The sequence below is a fragment of the Rissa tridactyla genome, chromosome 1 (genome assembly GCF_028500815.1).
Source record: "Rissa tridactyla isolate bRisTri1 chromosome 1, bRisTri1.patW.cur.20221130, whole genome shotgun sequence".
Lineage (NCBI taxonomy): Eukaryota > Metazoa > Chordata > Aves > Charadriiformes > Laridae > Rissa > Rissa tridactyla.
Genome location: NC_071466.1, coordinates 96,781,642 through 96,805,921, shown reverse-complemented (window position 1 = coordinate 96,805,921; position 24,280 = coordinate 96,781,642). Strand labels below are relative to the sequence as shown.

At 37.9% G+C, this 24,280-nt stretch overlaps 1 protein-coding gene across 4 annotated transcripts in view; it reads left to right on the top strand.

The window, feature by feature from the left end:
* Positions 1-24,280, top strand: part of CASK (calcium/calmodulin dependent serine protein kinase) — a 225,486-nt gene that overhangs the window by 46,557 nt on the left and 154,649 nt on the right. For all 4 annotated transcript variants that reach the window (XM_054189174.1, XM_054189173.1, XM_054189172.1 and 1 more), the window contains exon 2: positions 10,201-10,313. In XM_054189174.1, coding sequence (XP_054045149.1) covers positions 10,201-10,313 — 113 coding nt within the window. The remainder of the gene's footprint in view (positions 1-10,200; positions 10,314-24,280) is intronic.

The following is a 24,280-nucleotide window of genomic DNA, read 5'->3' as shown; positions in this document are numbered from 1 at the left end:
CACTTTCTTGAAGACTGAGGCTGCTAGCATAGCATTTTAGACCCATGTACTGATTTAGAAAAGTGAAAATAGTGTCTAAGGTCTAACCTTGCAGCAAAAGTGAGTTAGTAGTGAATCACTGGAAACAGATTATCAAGGAAGAAATGAGCTAAAAATGGAATCCGTAGAGCCAAGGGTCTGAACTCTTTAAGAAGGCTATTAGGAGTTACTTGAATTCTTGACCCTTCTTTTGCAAATGACCTTTAATGAATTGAAAAATAGGATGTAAAGGAAGATCTAAGGACAGTTTCTTGAAAGAGCTCCTCTATGTCAATAACTATTGCTTCTGTTTAAAACAGTCATCATACTTCAGTATCATCCAAACATGTACTTGAAATAACGTACTGTAATCTTGCTCTAAAAACCCTTCAATCTTTCATATGTATCATGTGGCCTTTCTTGTGGAAGCACACCCCTCGGAAAGCTGCCCAGTAGCTAATGTCTGATCTCGTTCCAAAAAGCTTATGGGTCTTAACAAAGTACACTTATTATTACTATTCCTGCTACAGTTGCAGCTTTCAGACCAACTCTTTTAAGACTGTGAAACCTATTACTATGATAATTATTGAAAGCAGAATTTGCTTGTCTGTATGCTGAGGTGAATAATTATTTGTAAATGGTTGTTTTCAGAGTGAGGTAGTTTCTGCTGTTTTCTTAAAAAAAAAAAAAGTAATGGTGTAGTATCATTTTTAATAGCAACAAGTAGATGTTCTGACAAAATTACTAAGCATGTCACTTCAGAGGTCCTCTCCAGCCTAAATTGTTCCATGAGTCTATGAATAAAATGGGAGAATTTACAAGAATACAGTCAGTGTTAACTGATAATTATGGAATTATGAAAATCGAGGATGTTGTAGTATATGTGAAAATAAAAATATTTTCTGAATAGCTTCCATGTGAAGAATGTTGTTTGTGACTGGTGCTAAAATTTTTATTTAATGATAATGGAATAGAGAATGTAGTGAGCATCTTATCTCAGTGTTCTTCCTTTCCCATCCCCTCAATATCCCAGCCAGTCAATGCAAATAAAGAGTTGTTTACAAACTACAGATACATTATTGGTATTTTTATATGTCAGCATCTGTTTATAGCATATGTATGCCTAAGAGATTTGGTACATAGACACCTCATGTATTAAAGTGTAGAACGACTGATAAATTCATTCTTGCTTTTTCACTTGGTAAGAAGAAAAACCAGGCCACAGGCTTACTGTTTCTGTTGATAGAAGTTACAGATCAGTTAAGGATAGCTTATCCCCCTTGCAGGTTGGAGATCGAAAAGACAGTGTAGCAGAAGAGATCTCTTTCTGCCAATGTTTTGCTTTTATAGAGACAAAACCAAGCTTCTGAATTATACAAGAAAATCTTAAAACTGAAAGTAATTATTTTTTCAGTATGTCACATAAATTCTAAGCATACCCTAAGGTTTTCTTGGAGAGTGTTTCTGTTTCACAAGCACTGGAGTGGCTACTCCTGTAGTTTCTTAAGGAAGGAAAGAAATGGTTAAGGGCAAAAAAGGCTGGAAGCTCCTCCTGTCTGCTCTCTCTCTTTCTCTGGGGTAGCTCTGCCAGTGTTTTGGTGCTGAACATAATTGTGTAGTCGTCTTTTCAATTCTAGTTTTCATTGCCTCCCTTTCTGTGTCAGATAAGGCTTTGAGGAGGGCTGGAAGAGTGGGTTCTAATGATACTGCAATGAGGGGAACACTGCCGGAAGGGCGGTGGGCTGGAGGTGGACTGTGACTGGGTTTCTCGTCCACACTATCAGCCACTCCTTCTGACTGGAGTTCCACTGAGCTCTGCAGTAGAAAGACTGAGTGTTAAGGTCACTCTGGATGTCTAATTAGCTCCTATAGTGCACACTGCATTGACATGACTCAGCTTTTATTAGCATGTTTCCTGCACTCACACCCCATCAGGTATTTCTACGTTGAATAATGAAAGTTTTAAGTTACTCTAGGTTTTTTTGACAAGTGTTTTCCCTGAGATTTTTGTTCCTATGTATAAGAGCTTGCTTAAGCCTTTAAAAGAAATGGCAGTTGAGTATTTTTAAGTTGTAACAATAATTTCTTATAGATCATGTTTTATCACTTAGCTAATGTTTTGAATGTTTAATGTTTTGAGTGACAGAACCCAGAGGGTTGTGATCAGCGGCACAGAGTCCAGTTGGAGGCCTGTAACCAGTGGTGTCCCTCAGGGGTCAATACTTGGACCAATTTTGTTCAATATATTCATTAATGACCTAGATGAGGGGACAGAGTGTATCCTCAGCAAGTTTGCTGATGATACCAAGCTGGGAGGGGTGGCCGACACTCCGGAGGGCCGTGCTGCCATCCAGCATGACCTGGACAGGCTGGAGAGCTGGGCAGAGAAGAACCTAATGAGGTTCAACAAAAGCAAGTGTAGGGTCCTGCACCTGGGAAGGAAGAATGCCAAACACCAGTATAGGTTAGGGGCGGACATGCTGGGAAGCAGCTCTGAGGAGAAGGACCTGGGGGTCCTGGTAGACAGCAAATTATCCATGAGCCAGCAGTGTGCCCTTGTCGCCAAGAAGGCCAATGGCATCCTGGGCTGCATAGGGAAGACTGTGGCCAGTAGGTCGAGGGAGGTCATTCTCCCCCTCTACTCTGCACTGGTGAGGCCACAACTGGAGTACTGTGTCCAGTTTTGGGCTCCCCAGTTCAAGAGGGACAGGGAACTACTGGAGCGAGTCCAGCGAAGGGCAACCAAGATGATTGTGGGACTGGAGCACCTCCCTTATGAGGAGAGGCTGAAAGAGCTGGGACTCTTTAGCCTGGAGAAGAGAAGGTTGAGGGGGGACCTGATCAATGTTTACAAGTATCTAAAGGGTGGGTTTAAGGAGGACGGAGCCAGGCTCTTTTCAATGGTTCCCAGCGACAGGACAAGGGGCAATGGGCACAAGCTAGAACATAGGAAGTTCCGTTCAAATACACGGAAAAACTTCTTTACAGTGAGGGTGACAGAGCACTGGAACAGGCTGCCCAGGCAGGTGGTGGAGTCCCCTTCTCTGGAGATTTTCAAGACCCGCCTGGATGCAGCCCTGAGGGATGTGCTTTAGGCAATCCTGCTCTAGCAGGGGAGTTGGACTAGATGATCTCTAGAGGTCCCTTCCAACTCTGAAGATTCCGTGATTCCGTGATTCCGTGATTCTTTAAATACCGTTATTTATAAATACCTGCCATTTCCAAATCTTTTTTTGACTTCAGTTTCACTAGTTTTAAATGACCTGTTTCAAACTCTGCCACTTTACTCAGTAGCCTTTCTCCAGCTATTTAATTACTTATACAAAATAAAATCTACATTGTACTTAAATATTACATAAACACTGAGATTCAGTACTTTTAAAGGTGTTTAAATGATCGTGTCTCAAAAATGATCATGAAGGCAAAGGAAGATTTGTGAGCTGTTGGTTTTTTTCCCCTATCTTAGAACCACAGCTTTGGTACTCCGTATATTCTGTTTTCTGTTGGATTAATATTAGGAATTATGTATTCATATTGGGCTGAGATCCAGTGAACTGCTCCTGTCTTGTGTTTTGTTCTTTGTATGTTTTTGTCCTAAAGCTGAGTTAAAACACTGACTTGGTTTCAAAGATGTGAACTGTTGAAGGATACCTGTGATAGAAATGTTGCTGCTTGGGAACTCGGTTTTGTGACTTCATTGGGATATTATCTAATTTTCTAAAGACGTATCAGATCTTCAACCCAAATGTTCTTCTGTGCCACAGTCATCATAATGCAGTATTTTAAATTTTCCTTTGAGAATAAAACAAAGAATGTCTACCCAACATTGCCAGTGATGGCTTTTTAAATGTGGATGCCCTCTAATCCAATGTGCTAGTTTACAGAGATCATGTTCAGTCACTGTTTTAAGCTGCAGTTCCACATGCAAATGAGCTGATATAGTGACTAACTGCACGTTTAATGAATCTTGGAAATACTGTATCGATCGAAGGGGAAAATTAAAGAACAAGTATATTTTATAAATGACATGGATGAGTAAAGTGGGAAAGAGATCTATCTCTTTAAAATGTGGTTGTAATTTGCTTTCTTTCCAACAATTTTCATCAGTTTGGATACAGTTGTTTTGGAAATACTAACCACATTAGTAAAAAGCAGTGTTGTCTGCTGGTTAGTTAAGCAAATGCTAGCCTTTAAAAAAATAAGTAAATCTGGGTATATATGTTTTTTCCTCATGTGACTTTATCTGTGTACTTCTGTTGTATCTTAATGCAACAAACTGACATAATCACTTTTAAATGGAAGACCAATGTTTCCTAAAATGTTGAATAAAGGTAACCTTAAGACCTGTATTGCGTATTTCAAGTTCTTAATCCTTAAGCCCTGTTAAATAAGGAAAAGGAATCTAAGGCCTTTTACTTATAAATGGAAGCTCATTTTTAAAGGAGTACTCTGTTCATTGGAAGAGTTGTTCGCTATTGTTGGTTTTACTGTTCGACTTGAGTGTCTTACCTTTTTTTTTTAACTTAAATTAATGAAAATGAATTTGAGAGCCAAAATGCATTGGTTTATATTAAGTTCCTCAAAAAATTGTGACTCACTTGGGAGAGATGTTGAGCAAATTCTTGATGATCTGATAAGTCAATGACTTAAAATCTCAAGTTTTGGGGTTCTGAAGCATAGGGGTTCTGAAAGTGTCTTTATATCATCCGTCAGTAGGAACTCCGTTCCCACAGGTCAGCTCAGTTCATTCAGGATGTGGGAAAAGAACAGGCTGTAGTAACTGGTTTCAAGTATTTGCGCCTGTTAGGAATCAACAAGGTATATTTTAATCACAGCTAGTTCTCATTCTTACACACCAACATGGATGGGAGGAAGGGAAAGGAAACAGAACAGAGAGATAAGCCAACAAGATTCTAGTATAAAAAAAATAAAGTTTGCAAAATATTGGCTTATGATCTTTATGCTTGAAGTCCTGATGACATTTAAAGTGAAGGAGATGATAAAAAAGGCTTGGATGGTCTCAAGAGTTTGATTTTATTGTACTTTGAATGTTGTACCTCTGAAGGAGAAAGTAGTTAATAATTTATTTTCTTTACGTTTGTGTCTAGCTGATATAACATTAACTGGTTTGTGCTAGACAGTAAAGATTACATCAGGACCTGCCCTGCCTACTCGAAATTTTGGAAGCATGAAAAGAACTGGTTAAAAGGCACCTCTTCAGTGTTCCTATCCACTTTTAATGGCCTACATATAATCAGTAACCTCCTTAATAATGTATTGTAATACTTTGATTTCCATCTGCAGTAGACAGAAAAAATCAGCATGCATTCCAACTTCAGTTTAAGAAAATACGTTTTGCTTTTTGGCATATATTGCAGGTGGGACTCAAAGTATTGCAGGTGTTGGAATGTGCTGCTGCCAATTGTTGACGAAACATCAGTGAAAAAATCATCTGTCCTTACTACTTGTGTATTTTAATGATTCTCATGTTTTGAACTGGTGTAGTCTGTTGTGTGCATGCTAACTGCAGTGAAAGATTTTGAAAGCATATCTCAGCGGTTATGTCTGTTAAGGGTAGCACAGAGAGAAATGAAATATAAAACACATTACATTATCATTTTAGTTTGTATGACACTTACAATATGAAGTCTTAGTATGCAACTTAACTCAGTTCGTCTGTTTTAATAAATAAACGAATAAGTAGTCTGATCTGTCACTAACAGTTTTGATGATCTTTATCTAGAGTTCCAGTTGTTCCTTCCCCTGTCTGCATCATCTCTGTATTTTAGATCTGTGTAATTTGAGCTGCAGGGTTAGTAAAATGAGCTATAGAAATTATCATTTAGTGAGGATGTGATATATGTTTCCCCAGTGGCAGATGCAACTGTTGAATATTGGATACTGTTGGATAAAAAACTGGCTGGATGGCCGTGCCCAGCGAGTTGTGATTAATGGAGCAAAATCTGGTTGGCGGCCGGTCATCAGTGGTGTCCCTCAGGGCTCAGTTTTGGGGCCAATCTTGTTCAATATCTTTATTGATGATCTAGGCAAGGGGATTGAATGCACCCTCAGTAAGTTTGCGGATGACACCAAACTAGGTGGGAGTGTTGATCTGCTTGAGGGTTGGAAGGCTTTACAGAGGGATCTAGACAGGTTGGATCAATGGGCCAAGGCCAATGGGATGAGGTTTAATAAGGCCAAGTGCCGGGTCCTGCATTTTGGTCACAACAACCCCAAACAACGCTACAGGCTTGGGAAGAGTGGCTGGAAAGCTGCCCGGCAGAAAAGGACCTGGGAGTGTTAGTGGACAGCCAGCTTAACAGGAGCCAGCAGTGTGCCCAGGTGGCCAAGAAGGCCAATAGCATCCTGGCTTGTATCAGGGATAGTGTGGCCAGCAGGAGTAGAGAAGTCATCGTGCCTCTGTACTCGGCACTGGTGAGGCCTCACCTCGAGTACTGTGTTCAGTTCTGGGCCCCTCTTTACAAGAGGGACATTGAAGTGCTGGAGCATGTCCAGAGGAGAGCCACCAAGCTGGTGAGGGGTCTGGAGAACAAGTCCTATGAGGAGAGGCTGAGGGAGCTGGGCATGTTTAGTCTGGAGAAGAGGAGGCTGAGGGGAGACCTCATTGCCCTCTACAACTACCTGAAAGGAAACTGTAGAGAGGCAGGGGTTGGCCTCTTCTCCCAAGGGAATAATGACAGGACCAGAGGAAATGGTCTGAAGCTGCGGCAGGGGAGGTTTAGATTACATATTAGGAAGAATTACTTTACTGAAAGAGTGGTCAGGCACTGGAACAACCTGCCCAGGGAGGTGGTGGAGTCACCATCCCTGGAGGTATTTAAGAAATGTGTAGACATGGCTCTTCAGGGCATGCTCTAGTGCCCAAGATTATTGGTTTGCGGTGGGGTGTTGTGTGGGGGGTTGTGGGTGTGGAGTTTAGTTCGTGGGTGCTTTTTTTTTGTGTGGGTTTTTTTTTGTTGTTTTTTTTTTTTTTTATGTGGTTGGACTCGATGATCTCAAAGGTCCCTTCCAACCACTAAGATTCTGTGATTCTGTGAATAGCTCCTTGTCTCATTTGAGAGATGAAATAGTGTAGTCCTTTTCCTGACTGAGGAGGGTGTGATTTTGGTGCTGGGGCTGAGGGTGGCCTGAAAGACTTCTGTTACTTAACTCCCAAACAAGGTTTGAAACTACTGTGTTAGGAATAGGAAGCACAGACTTTTGTTTTCTGATTACAGATTTCTGCTCGGATTAGAGAGTATCACTGTGGGCTGTTATAACTTTATTTGTAAAACTGTTGTGTTCCATTGCAGCTATGAGGAAATAAATACTTTGATTTCTATATGAAACTCTGAATTGGTGTATTTTTTTAATAGAATGACTTCATTGTAGGCATCACTGAATTCTTGTCTACTGTGCTTTACAGCACCTTTGATTTACTTAAGAGTCTTTGGCATTCCTCAGCCTAAGTAGAGAAGGCTCTGTTAAAACCATAAGTAATTTTCAATATGGCCATAAAGGTTGAGACTCTACAGATGGGTGTTTCTTGTACCCTCTTTGTTACAGAACTGAATAAGATGCATAATTTTTTTGTCCCAGACTTAATATGCAGGAAGCAAATAGCTCAAGTCAGGGTTCTAAAAATGTTAATAAATAAGGGAAGGAAAAAATAAGTCATGGTTATGAGAGAGAAAGATAGGGGTGACTGCAAGTCTGCTCCCTCTTGGAGCTGCAGTTTCTATGTTCCTTTTTAATTTATGATTCCTGCAACTATCTCTCCTTGGCTGCTCAAAGTATGTACACGTATTCAGGTGGATGGGCAAGCTCTCCAGCTCAGACTTGAAGAAACCAAGAAATCTAGAAGTAGCTTGGTCAACACCAAGAAATATTTATATTCATAGAGTTTATGTGAATGAACAGAAGTCGGGGGTCTACCTGTAAGTAAGGATATGGTCTTGTCAGATGTCTCTACGCTCTAGTGATCTACCATTCTGTATCAGATTACGTTAAAGCATTATTTAATGTTCTCAGAAAGGCTTTATGTGAGGAAAAAACACTGAGAATGAAAAGAAAAAGGATCATTTTAATGAAATACATTTAGTTTCTAGTAATTTATGGCAATTATGAATGGGAACGAGTATAGGCGATGTTATTCCAAAGCTGTGGTTTAGGTTTTGAAATGTTTTTAAATTACCATAATTTAAATGCGTTTATACTATTTTAAAGCAATTTTAGTTTGACAGATACTAAAAGTGTAACCAGAGACTTGGGATAAGAAGGTGACACTGATCTATATAAAATGAGACTTTTTAATAAATGATTACTTTCTGAAAAGGGGTAGGGATGGGAGGATTCCAAGTCAATAGCTGTAGTCTTTCAGATGCCAAATGAAGTCAATTGAGCCTTTTGCATTTACAGATGTAACTGAATTTCTATGTATTAGAATCTTAATTGAACATATTTTTAAAAATAACTGTGGTAACTGTTGGTAAAAGACCAGATGCTGAATAATAGTGGGGTGTGGGATTCAGAGAAGAAAATATCCATCAGTATGGGGGGTTTCATTGTATGTTAGGAGCAAGGAAAGAGGGGAAAAAACCCAGGCACTTTCATGTGTAGTTAGTTCTGTTTGAGTACATCAGCATAATTCACATGTATATAGTTGTGCTAATAAATATATTCCTTGTTTGTCAATGCTTAGATTCATGTCCTGTGTGAGAAATGATCTTATCTCAAGAAATCTGTGCAAATATGTTGTTTAAAGAGTAAAAAATTGGATTTTAGCTGTGGGAGTATGATTTTGGTAGTATGATGAATTACATTATTTGAATCATCTGGTATGTAAAGGAATACCAAAAGCCAGTTACAAAGGTTTGTAAGTGCCCTCAGAGGGACATTTCTCCCTTTTCAGGGAACTTTTTATTGGGAGAATTGTGTTACTTTGCAATCTCATTGCTCAGAAAGTAACTTCCAGTTCACTGCTTGAATGGAAGAATTTGTCTTTTAAGCTATATTTAAGCATTTATTTCACTCAGCAGGTGAATGTTCACTCAATAGGTGAACTTTTGAACAAAGGCTCTTTTCATCCTCAAATTTTCCCTTACGTCTTTTTGAGAAGACTTTAGAATGGATTTCTTTAGAACTATCATGTCAGTCATTAAATAAGTAGCAGTAAAAAGGGATTCATTTGCTACAACTGTTGCAGTCTTGAAACAATCCTATTCTGTTTTCATAACCTATTAATTTTTCATGTTTGGAAGCTTGACCTACCATAATTATCTGATTGTATTGTTTGTTGTTAACACTGAATGGAAGATTCCGTATTTTAAGTCAAGGCACCAGCAACTTAAATCATCTACTGAAAGAAACTTCCGAAAATGCATATTGGTAGTGATGGTTTTTAAAAGGTTGCCATTGTTCTAACTCATGTTTTGGCAAATACAATTTCAATTTTGAAAAATAACTAGCTTTTTATTAGTTGAGTGCAATACTAACATCTGTTTGAACTTTGAACTAATTTTAATAAATCTTTTTATCTATAACTTTTGTGGGGGTTCTTTAAGTTCCACAGATGAGAGAAAATTACAAGTTTTTGTGGAATTTTTAAGTATTCCAATGGAGGTTGTTTGTATCTAGTGGTGCCAAATAAGCTCAAAATAAACATAGTTTGTGTAAAACAAGCAAACAGATAAAACCAAACAGCAAGACTTAACAATTCTGTTATTCTTATTGTTTTGATGGAATATCCTTTCAGTTGTTTCAAATGGCAATTTCTAAACTTTAGTTTAGGACTGAAAGCAAGAATGTATTTCTTGCCTCCTCTACCCCACGCCTACCCCCATTTGGATTATGGATCAAAATAAAGTCCACTTAAAATTTAATAATAATGTCAGTATATTACATAAGGTTTCTAAAAGTATAGCCTTTCTAAAGTGGCAGGGCAAGAGATTATGTCTTTAGTATAGGAAAATACAAGACTCATTTGGTGTTCTTTACACTAATCTGTAGTTAAAATTACTAATTTTATATTTAATGGTCAGGAAGGATGAGAGGTATAAGCTTCTGTATAAATGCTACACTTGAATGTTGGAATCTAAACTTTGTTTAGAATAATGGAATTGTAATGCATAATGCATAAAAGAGAATGGGTTATTTATTGCTGTTTTCTGGTGTGTCTTTCAGGGGTCCATTCAGCGTTGTGCGGCGATGTATCAACAGGGAAACAGGGCAACAGTTTGCTGTAAAGATTGTCGATGTAGCAAAATTCACTTCAAGTCCTGGATTAAGCACAGAAGGTAAGAACAAACAATTAAGCAAATTCTAAGCACGCAGGTTTTTTTTTGATTTATCAACCTTTTCTGTGTTTGCTTGCTTTGTTAAGATCCTTTCTGTTTTATATTTTTTAGAAATTTTAAAGCAAGGTCTTATGTCTCCATTTAACTTGATTTAAATTAGTGCATACATTTCTAATCTTTAGTAGTTCCTACGGCTATTCAGTTGTGATAATACATAGTAGAAAGATTAGTAGGTGTACTATCTCTAAGCCATTGCTATTTCTGTTTGGATATTAGATATTTCTGTTGTATATAAGAAAGTGAGTTTCTTAAAAATTAATTCAAATCAAAAAAGCATACAAAGGAAGTAAAGCAAGAACACATCAGTTTTGTTTTTACTAGTCTAGATTTAGCAAGTAATTTGCTATAAATCAGGGGAAAACTTTAGATTAAAGTGTGAGAAATTATATAACAAACTGTATACGTTTTTCATATAGTCAGGATTTCAAAACAGTGCTGCAGCACTGCTACAGTGTAAGTAAAAGGCTGTAACTCAACATTTCCTATGTTAGGGTAAAACAATACATCTTTTTTAAGTTAGGTGTGCAACTCATGTATAAAACGCTTCTGTTACACTATATGAAAACAAGCATGGTAACTGAATGACAATCACTGTATATTCCGTATCCAGTATATTTTTGCTGGAGACCATATTCTTTTGTACAGTGATGTTTTTTGGAGATTCCACTTGTGCCATTTAAATCCTTTTGAACCCAAGTTCAGCAGCAAAAAAGAGTCAGTGATGGTTTTGGTCATTATAACAAACAATATTAAGCCTTAATGGGTAGTTTGATTGACAAGGTAAATCTCAGGTCTTGCTTCAGACTTTACAAAGGATTTTCATTTAAATCTGATAATGCCATTGCTAGTTTCTTTTTCCTAGCCCTTCAACAAAATATAAGCCATGCATTCCATAATATTCAGCTTGTATATAGCCACGTTATGGTTTTAGCAGGTTATGCCTAAATCATCACATTTTGAGCTAGTATATTTTTTACTAAAATGATTTTGTATCTGTTAAAGAAGTTCTGTCTGTATTCTAGTCTTTTTCTGAGCCTCATCTTAGCTACTGATCCTAGGACACATTTCCAGCTTTAGTGGGAGTACTGCTTTCCTCACTCCATGACAGTAATATTCAACCTTTTGGGGCCACGAAGGAATTTCTGAATGGGAGAAATAGTAGAAAAACGAATAGGGACTCATCATGAGGTAAAGAGAAGCCAATAGGAATTATAGGTTTACTTAAAAAAATGAAGGATAGCTGCTGATGGTTTGCATTTGCTACCTGGATCTAAAGAAAAGGCTTGGGAGTATACTAAGAAATTCTGGTTTTTTGATTCCACTTACATTGATATATTTAGAATTTAAGCTGGTCATGGAGTTAACGGATCATAAACACTTCCTGGGTTTAGCTTTTTTTTTGTTTTCTTTTGTGGTTTTGGTTGTGGGGTGGATTGGGTTTTTTTTTTTGTTCTTTGTCGGTATTGGTTTTGGGTTTTTTTAAGGTTTTGAATTGCTATGCATTAGATTTGTGATGTTAAGACACAGAAGTTATATAAGTGAATGTGGAACAAGTCCTTAAATCTATGTCAGAAGCTGAGCCTGTTATTCACAAACTGTTTCCAGCTTGTGTACTCTTTATTTTGTTTTTCCTCTGTGCGTTTTTTTGTTTGCATTTTTTGGGGGGTGGTTTTGGTTTTTGTTTGTTTTGGTTTTGTGTGGGTTTGTGGGGTTTTTTTGGTGGACCTCTCCTTTATCCATGTTTTAGGTTTACTTTTTCAAAGATTTTATTTTTCTTATATTTTTCTGTTTGGCTTATTTCTGACACAGCATTCCTTAAACACATTGGTGGGGAGCCATGATGGTGGTAGTTGCATAAAATAAATATTAGATAACTTACCTAGGAGGAAGCTGCGTTTATAAATTGTGTTAAAGTGTAAGCTGGAATGGAATAGTAAGATTAATCCTTAGGAACATTCTTTACCTCAAAGTTTCACCCTCTGCAGGACCATTTTGGTCCTGAAGTTTGTCTTTGTACAACCTTCCACCTGCAGTCTTTCTTTGAGGCATAGGAGTGGGAGAACAGGACATTCTGCATGTGAGGGAACTCGTGACAATTCCTTTCCATTAATTTCACATACATGTAGAATGCTGAGAAGTAAAGGGCCCAATATGCCTCCATGCTTATGATTAAATCTAAAAAATCTCTGTTCTTGAGTGCTTCTGCATCCATGTGGGATGAAATTTTTTATGGGTAAGAACTTCATCTTTACATTTGTCAGCAGTGTATTCTTGTGGAAAGGCAACTAACTGCATAGTAGACTGTTGCAAAAGTGTAGCCAGCAAGTCAAAGGAAGTGATTGTTTTCTCTATTCATCCCTTGTGAGACGACATCTGGAGCACTGTGTGCAGTCTGGTTTCCCCAGTACAAGAAAAACAATGATGTACTGGCATAAGTCCAACAGAGATGGACTGAGAGAACTGGGTTTTTCTAGCCTTAAGAAGAGAGGCTAAGGTGAGATTTAGTGTTGTCTTCAACTACTTAATAGAAGGGTCTAGAGCAGATGGAGCCAAACTCTTCATATAGGTGCACAGTGAAAAGAAGACAAGAAGCCATTCGGACAAGTTGCAACATAAAAAATTCCAATTAGAGACAAGAAAAAAAAAAAATCACCCTGTGAGTGGTAAAACACTGCTACAGGTTGCGCACAGATTTTGGATAGCATCCTCAGAGATGCTCAGAACTGGGCTGCATGAGGCCCTGAGCCCTGATCTACTTTGACCTGCTTTGAGCAACTTTAGCCTAGATGGCCTCCGGAGGTTCTTTCCAACCTACATGATTCTGTGATTTTGTGGTATTAGTATCAACAGTCTACACGTAGTCTGTGGGGCAATATGGTTTTAATATTACTTAGGGAGAAAATTGAGGCTAAACAGTACTGTGCTTAAAAACAGGAATTAAATTAAAACTGGGCTTGATACAATGTTTCAATTTTTGAAAGTTAATTTAAACTTGTTTTGATACAATGTTTCAATTTCTTTAACTTGTGAGGCTGTTGGGCATGGAATATAGAATGTTTTAAAAGGATTGTCTGCTAGTCTAAACATTTCATTAAAAAAAAACCAAACTGACTTCTTACAATAATGTTATCGGCCTTACCACAGTAACAAAAGCAATAAAGTTTGAAAAGTTGATACTTCTCTAGGCTAATCTGTGTTTATCAATTGGTACTGTCATAGAATCACAGAATGTGTTGGGTTGGAAGGGACCTCTAAAGGTCATCTAGTCCAACCCCCCTGCAGTGAGCAGGGACATCTTCAACTAGATCAGGTTGCTCAGAGCCGCATCAAGCCTGGCCTTGAATGTCTCCAGGGATGGGGCATCTGCCACCTCTCTGGGCAACCTGTGCCAGTGTCTCACCACCCTCATTGTAACGGGCTTCTTCCTAATGTCTAATCTAAACCTGCCCTGCTCTAGTTTAACACCATTGCCCCTTGTCCTGTTGCTACATGCCCTTGCAAACAGCACCCCTCCATCTCTCCTGGAGGCCCCCTTCAGGTACTGGAAGGCCACTGTAAGGTCTCCCCGGAGCCTTCTCTTCTCCAGGCTGAGAAGGTTATCATGAGCAGTTATGGTATTTGATAGAGAAGCCACTAGCTTGCAAGGCAAACTTTTATCTAGTATAGCTTTCTTTCCATAAGGCTGCTCAACACACCTAGTGTATATAGGCACAGACAGCTCAAGAGATTTTTATGTCTGTGTGCATCTCAGCAGTGGTTTGATAATATGAAAAAAATATTAATGCTATGTAATCATGCCTGACAGGTAAAAATTATAATTTAGGCTAAATTCTATTGGATTTAAGTGTTAGTATTCATGGTCTTGCATACTGTGTGTCATCAACCTCTGTAGTGTTGTAAATCAACCATATTAATGAAGTACATTGACACTTTGTCACTGTCCAAGTGGCCATGTGATCTACTGGATTAATGTTGGCTACATTATGTAATGACAGATTCCACTACAGTTCACTATGCTTTCATACCACAGAGATATAAAACATTAAAAATATACATAAGAAAATGTGAAGCTTGAATATTTTTAGATGTAAAAGAGACTATTTTGTACAGTTCAATTTAGAGGATTCATGTGGAACAGTACTTGATGCTCTCAGAAGCTAGTTTACTCAATGAGATCTAATAAAAATACCAGTGTAAATAAACTTATTTTCAAGTACAGCTCTCAGTTGCTATACTCATAACTTTTGGTATAGAAAAGTGTAAAAAGCATGTTCCTTATTTCTGAATTTGTTACAGATCACACCATAGTTACCTTTTACTGTCTATTTCTTCTGCTGCTCTCTTCACATCCCATGCATTTTCTTTTTCTTTTATTTTTCTCTGCATGGCTTGCGTATCTTGCTTTTAGTTAGCTGTTGTAACACCAAATATCTGTAAGTGCAAACACTATTTCTCAGGAAGAGAATGGTGATCGGTTCCTTACTACTTAGTAAAAGCCAATATACATTATTTGTGTGCCTTTTCTTAATGTCAGATTGCTCTCTTTTAACACGCTGAGTGTTTTTTAAAGCAATTTAAAGGGTAGTGCCCTGTGCTTACAACGCCTGTCTCTTTGAAGTTGTTTTTCAAGATTTAATTCATCGTATATTAGATTCAGTTATATGTAATTCATTTTGATAGAAATGTCCTCACGAAGAAAGTGATTATCATTACTTACACAGCCTTCTAATAGGCTACACCTTATTTATTAGGCTCATATATGCATCTGTACAGGTTTGTATACATGCAAGCCGCTGTGAAGCTGAGTAGGTGAGCTGATAAGGAAAGATTCAGGTTTCCTTTAGAACCCCAACTGGTTCTACTGGAATCAAGCTGTGAAGACAGTCTCTGCAAAATGTTTGGCTGTGACAAAGAGCAAAATTGTAGCCAAGAAAGAATAGTTTTGAATATAGTTCTTGGACTACTAGCACTGAGAGGGGCAAGATAATTGAAGCAAACTGGTATTGCTATGGAACATCAGTTGTAGGAGAAGAATTACAAAATTATTTCATTGTGGGAAAACAAATGTGAAAGTTGGCATCAGTTTGTTTTTTTTCTACAAAGGACCCACAGATCTTTTCCCTGACATATTTCCAGGTTGAGACCTTACTCTTATTCTCCTTATTTCCTTAAATAGTTTACCCTTGTTGGGTTTTTGTTTTTTTTTTTTAATTTAGACTTGGATTTTTTAAATCAGTTTTTCGGTTCAGTTCATTTGAAAGGCTTTGTTTAATTCTGAGTAAGGATGAAAAACAGAGTATCTTGACCTTTTGATATTGGAAGGCTGTGGTGAATCACAACTTATTTTTTGCAAAAGTATCTGTGTGTCAGAATCTGCACCTCCATCCCTGTTTTTTCAAGGGTTTAAGCAAAAAATGCAGTGTCAATGTTGAGCTCAACTCTTTGAGTAAAAAGACTTTGCTAGATGAAGGCACAGCTGTCCTGGTCTAATGTTAGCAGTAACCTCACTTTGAGATGGGTTTGGATCAAACGACCATCAGAGGTCATTTCCGACGAGCATTTCTACGATTTAGTGAAAACACGAGGAAGGCACCATTCTAGGTTTTCTTTCATTGAAGGCAGAAAATATGAGGATAACGCAGAGAGTGAAAACCTCCATCAGCTTGACTTTGCTTTTTCTTTTATTACTATTATTTTAACCCTATGAGAAATCTTAATCAACGTGTTTAGTAATAGTAGTGTTGCAGATAAAACTATTGTACAGGAGCTTTCTTGAAAATTCATTGAATGTGTATGTTGTAGTACTGAGGAAGTTGAGGCATCTGTTTATGGACTGCAAAAATCACATGGCATTAGTGACACCTGTGTTAATACGAAACTGCACAGATATGGAATTTTGAAGTGAAGGTGTTTAAAATGGTGGTAGCTGCCTGTCATGGAGTTTATGTTGCTGGTCTTTTAAATACTACTAGGATTTGTGTATATGCTGTACAAACAATAAAGCAGGGTGGGGTAAAAAGACAGGAAACATTTGAATTTACCATGTAGCTATGGTAATACAAAACCAAGTACTTCAGTCCCTTGCCTTTAATATGTATCTGTTTTTACTGAATTTACTATAGTACTGAACACAAAATGGCTTTGGAAGAGCACACCTCATCTTCCCCCCCAGCTGTTTTTTTGGGTATTTTTTGTTAAAATCTTTACTACTTGGCTACACATTGCTCTGATAACTTTGTTTATCTGTTCTCGGTTTAACTGTAGTGCAAACATTTTAAAAATGACTATTATAGTGGCTGAAACCACTATGGACTAGTTGCACGTTGCCAGGTTAGGTAAGGCTTTATATAACATTATCATGAGGGTGGTATAATGCAGCTGAGCAGCAAGATTAGTCAACACATTTGCCAATTTTATAAATGTAAACAGTACCCTTTATAGGTTTCAAAATGCAATGATATGAAGTGTATTTGACTGTCATTTTAATAATTATTTATTTTAAGAATAACATATTATTAATTTTAAAATTACTGTATCTTGTAATTCTTAGAACACATATTAATGAAATAATTACATAATCCGTATATAATTTAACTTATTTTTGTTACATAGCTGAGTATGAAGTTGACATGGATTTTTTTTAAGAAGCAATCAAAATTGATTGAAAAGTGCTCCTGAAGTAACATTGCTATAACCTTTTCTCTCACTTTACATCCCACTTTCATTTCTGTGGAACAAGAAAATATGTTCACATATGTGAACAAGAAAGTAAGACCTATGTAAATGATTCTTGTTATGAAAAGTTTCTTTAAACTTCCTGTCATTAAAGTCAGTGAATATGGTTTGTCACTTAAAAGTTAATTCCTCTTTGTACATATAAAATAGGGCTTAGTGACCATTTGATTGAATTCTTTATTGAAATAACTAATATTGTTAAATATGTGAATCTTGTTGGGTAATACATAACACCAAACCATTTTCTGAAGAAATACACGTAATTTGTGCACATCTCAGTCATCTCAAGTCATAAAGAATATTTACTAATTGAGGAAGGCTTCTGTACAGGCTTGCACTTATGCATCACTTCGCTTAATCTGGACAAAAGCTGGTTGGTCCTTTAAATCTGTTACTTGAATTCCATCTGTACCTGGGAGCTCACAACCATTTAGAATGCAAGTTTAACTGAAAATTGAACTTGAAAATATTTTAAATTCCTAATAGAATTTTTGAATTTAGGAAAAACATTTTTGGGTAGTGCTTGTAGTTCAGCATAAATCACAGAACCCAAAAGGTAAACTGCAGTTGATAGTATTTATTCCAGGCAGACTAGCAAAATTATGCCATTTCCAGGCACATGAAAGACAAGAAAGTCATGAGTGGTCAGCATGAATTCATCAAGGGGAAGTTATGTTTGACCAAGCTGAGAAACTTCCAAGACGAAATGACTGGCCTGGTAGAAGAAAGAAAGCAGTGGATATTGTCTACCTAGACTTCAGGAAGGGCTTTGACACTGTCTCGCGTAAGATCCTTATAGAGAAGCTTATGGAGTATGGCTGGTTGAGCAGACAGTGAGGTGGATTGAAAACTGGCTGAGCGGCCTCGCCCAGAGAGTGCTCATCAGTGGCATGAAGTCTGGTTGGAGGCCAGTAACTGCTGTTGTACCCCAGGGGTCAATACTGGGTCCAGGCCTCCTCAACACCTTCACTAATGATCTGGGCAGTGGGACAGAGTATACCCTCAGCAAGTTTGCTGGTGACACCAAACTGGGAGGAGTGACCGGTACACCAGAGGGTCATGCTGCCATTCACAGGGACCTCGATAGTCTGGAGCAATGGTCTGACAGCAACCTCGTGCAGCTCAACAAGGGAAGTGTACAATATATCCTGCGGGTGGGGAGGAAGAACCCCATGCCCCAGTACATGCTGGGGGCTGACCAGCTGGAAAGCATCTTTTCAGAAAAGGCCCTGTGAGGGTCCTGGTGGACACCAAGTTGAACATGAGACAGCAGTGTGCCCTTGTCACAAAAAAGACTAATGGTATCCTGGGCAGCCTTGGGAGGAGTGTTCCCAGCAGGTGGAGGGAGGTGATTCTTCCCCTCTACTCAGCACTGGTGAGGCCACACCTGAAGTGCTGGGTGCAGTTCTGGGCTCCCCAGTACAGGAGAGACATGGAGCTGCTAGAAAGAGGCCAGCAAAGGGCTGACGCTAGGGTGATGAAAGCATGGGAGCATCTCTCTTGTGAGGAAAAGCTGGGAGCAGGAGAAGGGAAGGCTCAGGAGGGTTCTCATCAATGCGTACAAATGCTTAAGGGAGGGTGCAAAGGAAATTGAGCCTGGCTCTTTTCAGTGGTGCCCAGTGACAGGACCAGAGGCAGTGGGCACAGACTGAAACACGGGACGCTCTGTCTGAACACCAGGAAACGCTTTTTCACTGTGAGGGTTATAGAGCCACGGAACAGGCTGCCCAGAGAGGTTGTGGATTTTCCCTCATTGAAGGTAATCAAAAATCATCAGGACATCGTCCCGGGCAACTGGCTCTTGGTGGCCCTGCTTGAGCAGGGAGGCTGCACCAGATGGCTTCCAGAGGTCCCTTCCAACCTCAGCCATTCTGTGATTCTACAAAGGCAGCCTCACAGCTTTGATGGGTGGATGGCTCTCCTGCGATGGGCCTGGGAGCAGCTGAGCAGGGCATTATTTGGGTCCTCCCCTGCCCCACACACTGTTTTCTCCCTGTGCTCCTTTGTGGCTGTGCAGATGAGGTTTCATCACATAACCTAACAACATTTTTCTTCTCTAAAACCCTAGTTTAATTATAGCTGCCTTCTTGATTAAGAAAGCAAACTGTTTGAGAACGAGTTTAAGAAAAGCAAGTCTGTTCAAAAAAGAAATCTAGGTTGGAGGGGAAAGCAAAGATATTCCTGCTTTAGTGTTCCTAAATTAGTAAGCAATACCTAAAGCTTTTACCAGTACAATAAGCCAAATGACAAAGGTGTGTTTCTTCACCCTCTTTGCAAAGCAAAGCCATGATTAAATTTATGCAAAGAAATCTGGAAGTATGCTTTTTAAAAGACGTATTATGAGAATGCTCTCAAGTCTTCATTCTTAAACATTGTTGTCTTTAATCTCTTTACAAAATGCATGAGGTATGTCCAACTTCTGTTTCGAAAAATGAAAATACTTTCCAAAACAGTTCTGTCTTTGTACACAGTCTGTACTCATCTAACGAAGCATGATTCTTGCCAATAGCCCAGAAATAGGCTTTTAACTGTGCTTGCCATAATTCGGGCTGGTTACAAACATAGGGAAGATAATAAGTATCAGCTGTATTTTCAAATATTTTCTGTTTGGATGCAAGCATGTATTCTGTTCTGGTTTGTGCAATCAACAAAACTCAAGACTAATTGCAGCTAAGCTGCAATTTCTGTTAATTCATTGATCCAAAGAGAACCTTCTTTGACTCTTAAATGCTGGGTTTTGTTGTTTTGTGAATCTAAAAATATATGTCACTATGATAAGATAAATAATGATCATTGTGCAATATCGCTCTTCTAGAACTTCTTTTCCTGTTAGAATGACAAAGCTGTATCCTGCCATTGGCAAAAAGTCAGCCTTCGGGTTGTGTGATTTTTTTGCTTGGGATAGCTTACATCCTGTGAAAATCTTGTCTAAAAATCTTTCTTTTTCCAAAAGAGAGATGTAATGGTTTGTGATGCATAGATTCCTATTCTGTTCTACTCTCCTGAGTTTTCTGCTAAGTTACATAGGTACATGATGATCTCAGGTAATCTTCACACAAATCAGCTACAAACATTTCACCCGGAGCATTTCTGCATGCACTGATATTTTTACAGGATTATAGATGAACGTGGTTTTGAGCTATAGGCAACAGAAATTTGCAAAAGTAAAGATGTGGTAGCAAACCTTGATGGACGCCCTAAATAATAGAATGGGAGAAAGAATGATAGCTTTTAAAATGGGGGCATATTTTTAATATGTAATACATATGTCTGCATATTCATAATAATATCCATATATATATATACAGACGAAAAAACTTCTAGATCAGATATTGTCATCTGTAGTTCAAAACTAAAAATACTTGCTCATAAATCGGTAAAAATACAGGAGAAAAACAAGAATGCATACCTTTAATCAAACCAAAGTGGTTTTGATGTTGACTGCTTCATGATCAGTTGCTTAAGAAAATACAAAATAGCTACCTAATGGTTGATATCATTTGCTGTAAGTCATATCAGCCTTTGTACACAGAAGCTCTTACCTTTGTTTGTCAATTTGCTGTATATGCACTGGTGATTGTAAGAACGGTATACTAAAATCAAAGCACATAGCGTAATCCTCCTACCACCTAACTGGTCTTCAAACTGAAAAATTAAGAAGGGGGAAAAAATGGTAAAGCTAAAGACCAGTGACAAGCTATTGCAATCTATACTGCAGTTGTAGAAACTGAAAACTGAGCTTCATGGAAACTTTCATTCTAATATCTCCATCAGCAAATATTTATGACTAATACATGAAGTATATAGAAGTTGAGAGATCTTCATAGTATGTCATTATGTGGGAGAATGGAAATACTTTGAGGAGAAGAAAGTTCAAAATGTATGGGGTTCAGTAAGTTGTCAGTGCGTGAGTCGCTTGTGAGAATTAAATACTTTGGGTCATATTAGCCCATATTAACTTGTACAGATGCAAGTCGGTCAGTTTAGTCCAGCTTTAAACACTGACAAAAAATGGTTGTGTTTTCTGGGATAACAGTTGCTTCAGTAGGAAAAAAAAAAAAAATCTTGTAATCTTTTTGAGTAAAGAATCTCTGAGAAAAGAGAAAGAAAATGTTAAGAGAAACAACTAAGTCTACCTGATACAGAGGCAGATGAAGGTATTTGTTGTTTGGAACCTATCTTGTAGAACAGTTTAAAGAAAAGATTTTCATTAACATATAGAATAGAATATAGGAGATTTTAGCTTCTCAATGAAGAGAAGCATTTTGATTTAAATAAATCAAGGACCTGGAGGTCCTGAGGAGACCTGTGAGCTTAATTCTGTTTGTTAAAGACTTTCTACATTTTATCTGCTATTCTAGTTCAACCATGTCAAATATTACCATGTCAGTTGTCTTCCAGTATATTAATTATTTTAATAGAGAGAAAAGTTAGGTACAAAAAATAAGTGATTGTCTAGACAGTTAAATTTAAGATAAAAGTCCACTTAAAAAAAACGTGAATGAACATATGTTATGAATTCAGTTTTATCTTTAATACTGCATTGAATTTCCTCGTAATTCTATGTTTTAAAACTATTACATGTATAACCAGTAACTGTAAGAATTTAACTGAGGCAACTGTCATTCTCCCCACTACAGAGTAATGTAATGGAAGATGTATAGTTTTAAAACACTTCAATCACTTAACTACCTAGAAGATAGAAGGATGAGAATATTATATCTAACTAAGCACTGCAAGATACTTGCATTTTCTTAACGTTATAGCCTAGAAATTTTGGGGTTTTTAAGTGCCAAAGGCTTTAGGAGAGAGGCCTGTTTTTCACAGCTGTGTGTATTACTGCAGTCTGTGCACTCTGAAACAGCACTTACTGGCATGGCATTTTCCAGCTACAAGTCATTTATTTTAATGAAGTCACTTATCACAGACACCTGGATAGCCTACTCATGCTGAATGTATTGTATGTACTTGATTTCCTAATATGAATCCAACCAAGTGACGGTTCACAGTGACACAGTAGATTGTCAATGTAAATAAAAATACTGTGATCTACAGTTGGTTTACTTATAATCTGTGATGGAGATTTTTCTTGGAGTATTTTTTTTTAAGATCACCTCATATATGAGTAAGATTTACGGTGCTTTTCTTGGTTGGGGGAGGGGGTTGTTCTGTGTATTTATTTTGCCTAAAATATTCAGTGGTCAAATTCTTTCTTTTTTGAAATTGCTGTAGAAGAAAAAGCTCAATTGCAAATGAGACTGGTGCTAAAAAGTAATGTTTCAATCTTTCAGAATGTCATAGCATTTGTTAAGGCACTTAAATGAGGATTTATTTTTAATACTTTACAGAACCCAGAAAAATTACTTTAAAGATATATTCCAAGTTCCACAGAAAGTTACTACCAGAGTCAATAATACAAACCCCATGTTTCTTGATTTCCTCTGGTTTCTCTAACTAAATAAAGTTAGGTTAAAAAATGTATTATTTGATCTGCTGTGACAGAACCAGTTACTGTAGATTTCTTAATAGCTGTCACTTTTAACATTGCCTGTGGTATAGTGACAATTAACAATTGCAGGTCCTGGTAAACATATTGCCTTCATTTATATTACAAGTAGTGAAAATGGCATATGAAATACTTCTTTGCCTGTGTAAGGTAGATTTTTTTCCTTTGCCAAAGTAAGTATTTGAATTCAAGTTGCCACGACATAATATTACAATACGTATGTGTTGCACATCAGTGTTTTCAGGTCTGTAAAGATTATCATCACTGTATTCTCTTTTGTCCTCCTAGTTCTCTTTAAAAAGCTGTGCCAAACTGGAGCCTGTGTTTCAAGTTCAGGGCTGCACAGGTGGGGTTGAAAGAAGCTTTCAAACACGTGTTTGAAAAGAAGCTTTTCATCTCTGATGCTGTGGTTTTACAAGAACCTCTATTCTTCTTGTGCTGCAGACTGATAAGGCACCTACTGTCTCTGTCTCTCAGAACCTTATCTATTTGAGGGGAAAACCAGTAAAGAAACTAGTATGCCCTAGAAATGCAGGATGCTAACATCTAGGATTATTAGATGCCACTTACTATCTGCGCAGTGTGTGGGTGAGTCCCACTGCTTTGCATCTCCTTCCCTTCCCAGTCAATAAAACTGGCTGAGCTGATTTAACAGCTCCTGGCTGCTGAAGGGGGAGGGAAAGTCCTGTTCCTTCAACCCAGGTTCCTTGCTATGCAGTCCTCTTCCCTTGTTTGCATTGGCTTTGGTACTTTTTTTTTTACCTTTGGACTGATTTATTTTAACTCAAATTGGGGAAAAAAGTGAACAGAGGACTAGTTTTCACTTTCTTGTCGATCAGCTTGTTTTCTTTTTTAAATACACCTTATTTAGAAATCTGTTAGGGTTAAAGAAGAATTACCTTGTTAAGGGGAAAGTGTAAGCGACCATAGTTTGAATTTATTCAGCTGGGAATTTTGATATTGTCTTTAGAGGAAAATATTTCTGTATGTTGTGTGTTAGTCTAGAGTCTGAGATAGTAAAACAGTGTGGGATGCTTGAAAAATAGAAGAGAGGTACACCACTTGTAAGGGCTACCAGTGACTGTTTAACACATGAGTACAAGCTGGGGTTGGAGTAAGAACTGTAGGAGCGTGTCCTGTAAATAGCTGTGGTTGCTACCTCAGTTCCTTCCTAAATAGCTCATAGGCATTATTTCTTTTATCTTTTTGCCTTAAATAACAAGCAGCCAGGCTAGCTGGGGAAAGTGCATGCACAAGGTAACATTACCAAGGGTATCAGAAGAAAAAGCCTCAATTCTTTTCAAAGCTGCTATCCTTATCTGTGCTACTGTCAATCTGGTAGGACTGGTCAGCAGCTAAATATCAATTAAGGATTTGAAGATGTGTGTTCCATTCCAGAAATCGTCTGGACTACCAGGTCTTTCCCGCTGCAGTTTCCTATTTCTGGTCATGTCCTGTTTTGTTTGTGAGCGTGGAGCTCTTTGTGTGATTGGCTCTTCTTAAGGGGACTGCCTGGTTTAGTGAAGGCACTCGTTCAGTTGGGATTAGCTGCTTTTGTGTCATCATCCATTCCCTCCCCCATCACACAGGCAAAAGAAGTTTCCTCATTTGGGGGAAATTTCAGTCAATTTAATTTATTGTCGGTTAACAAACTTTTAATTACTCT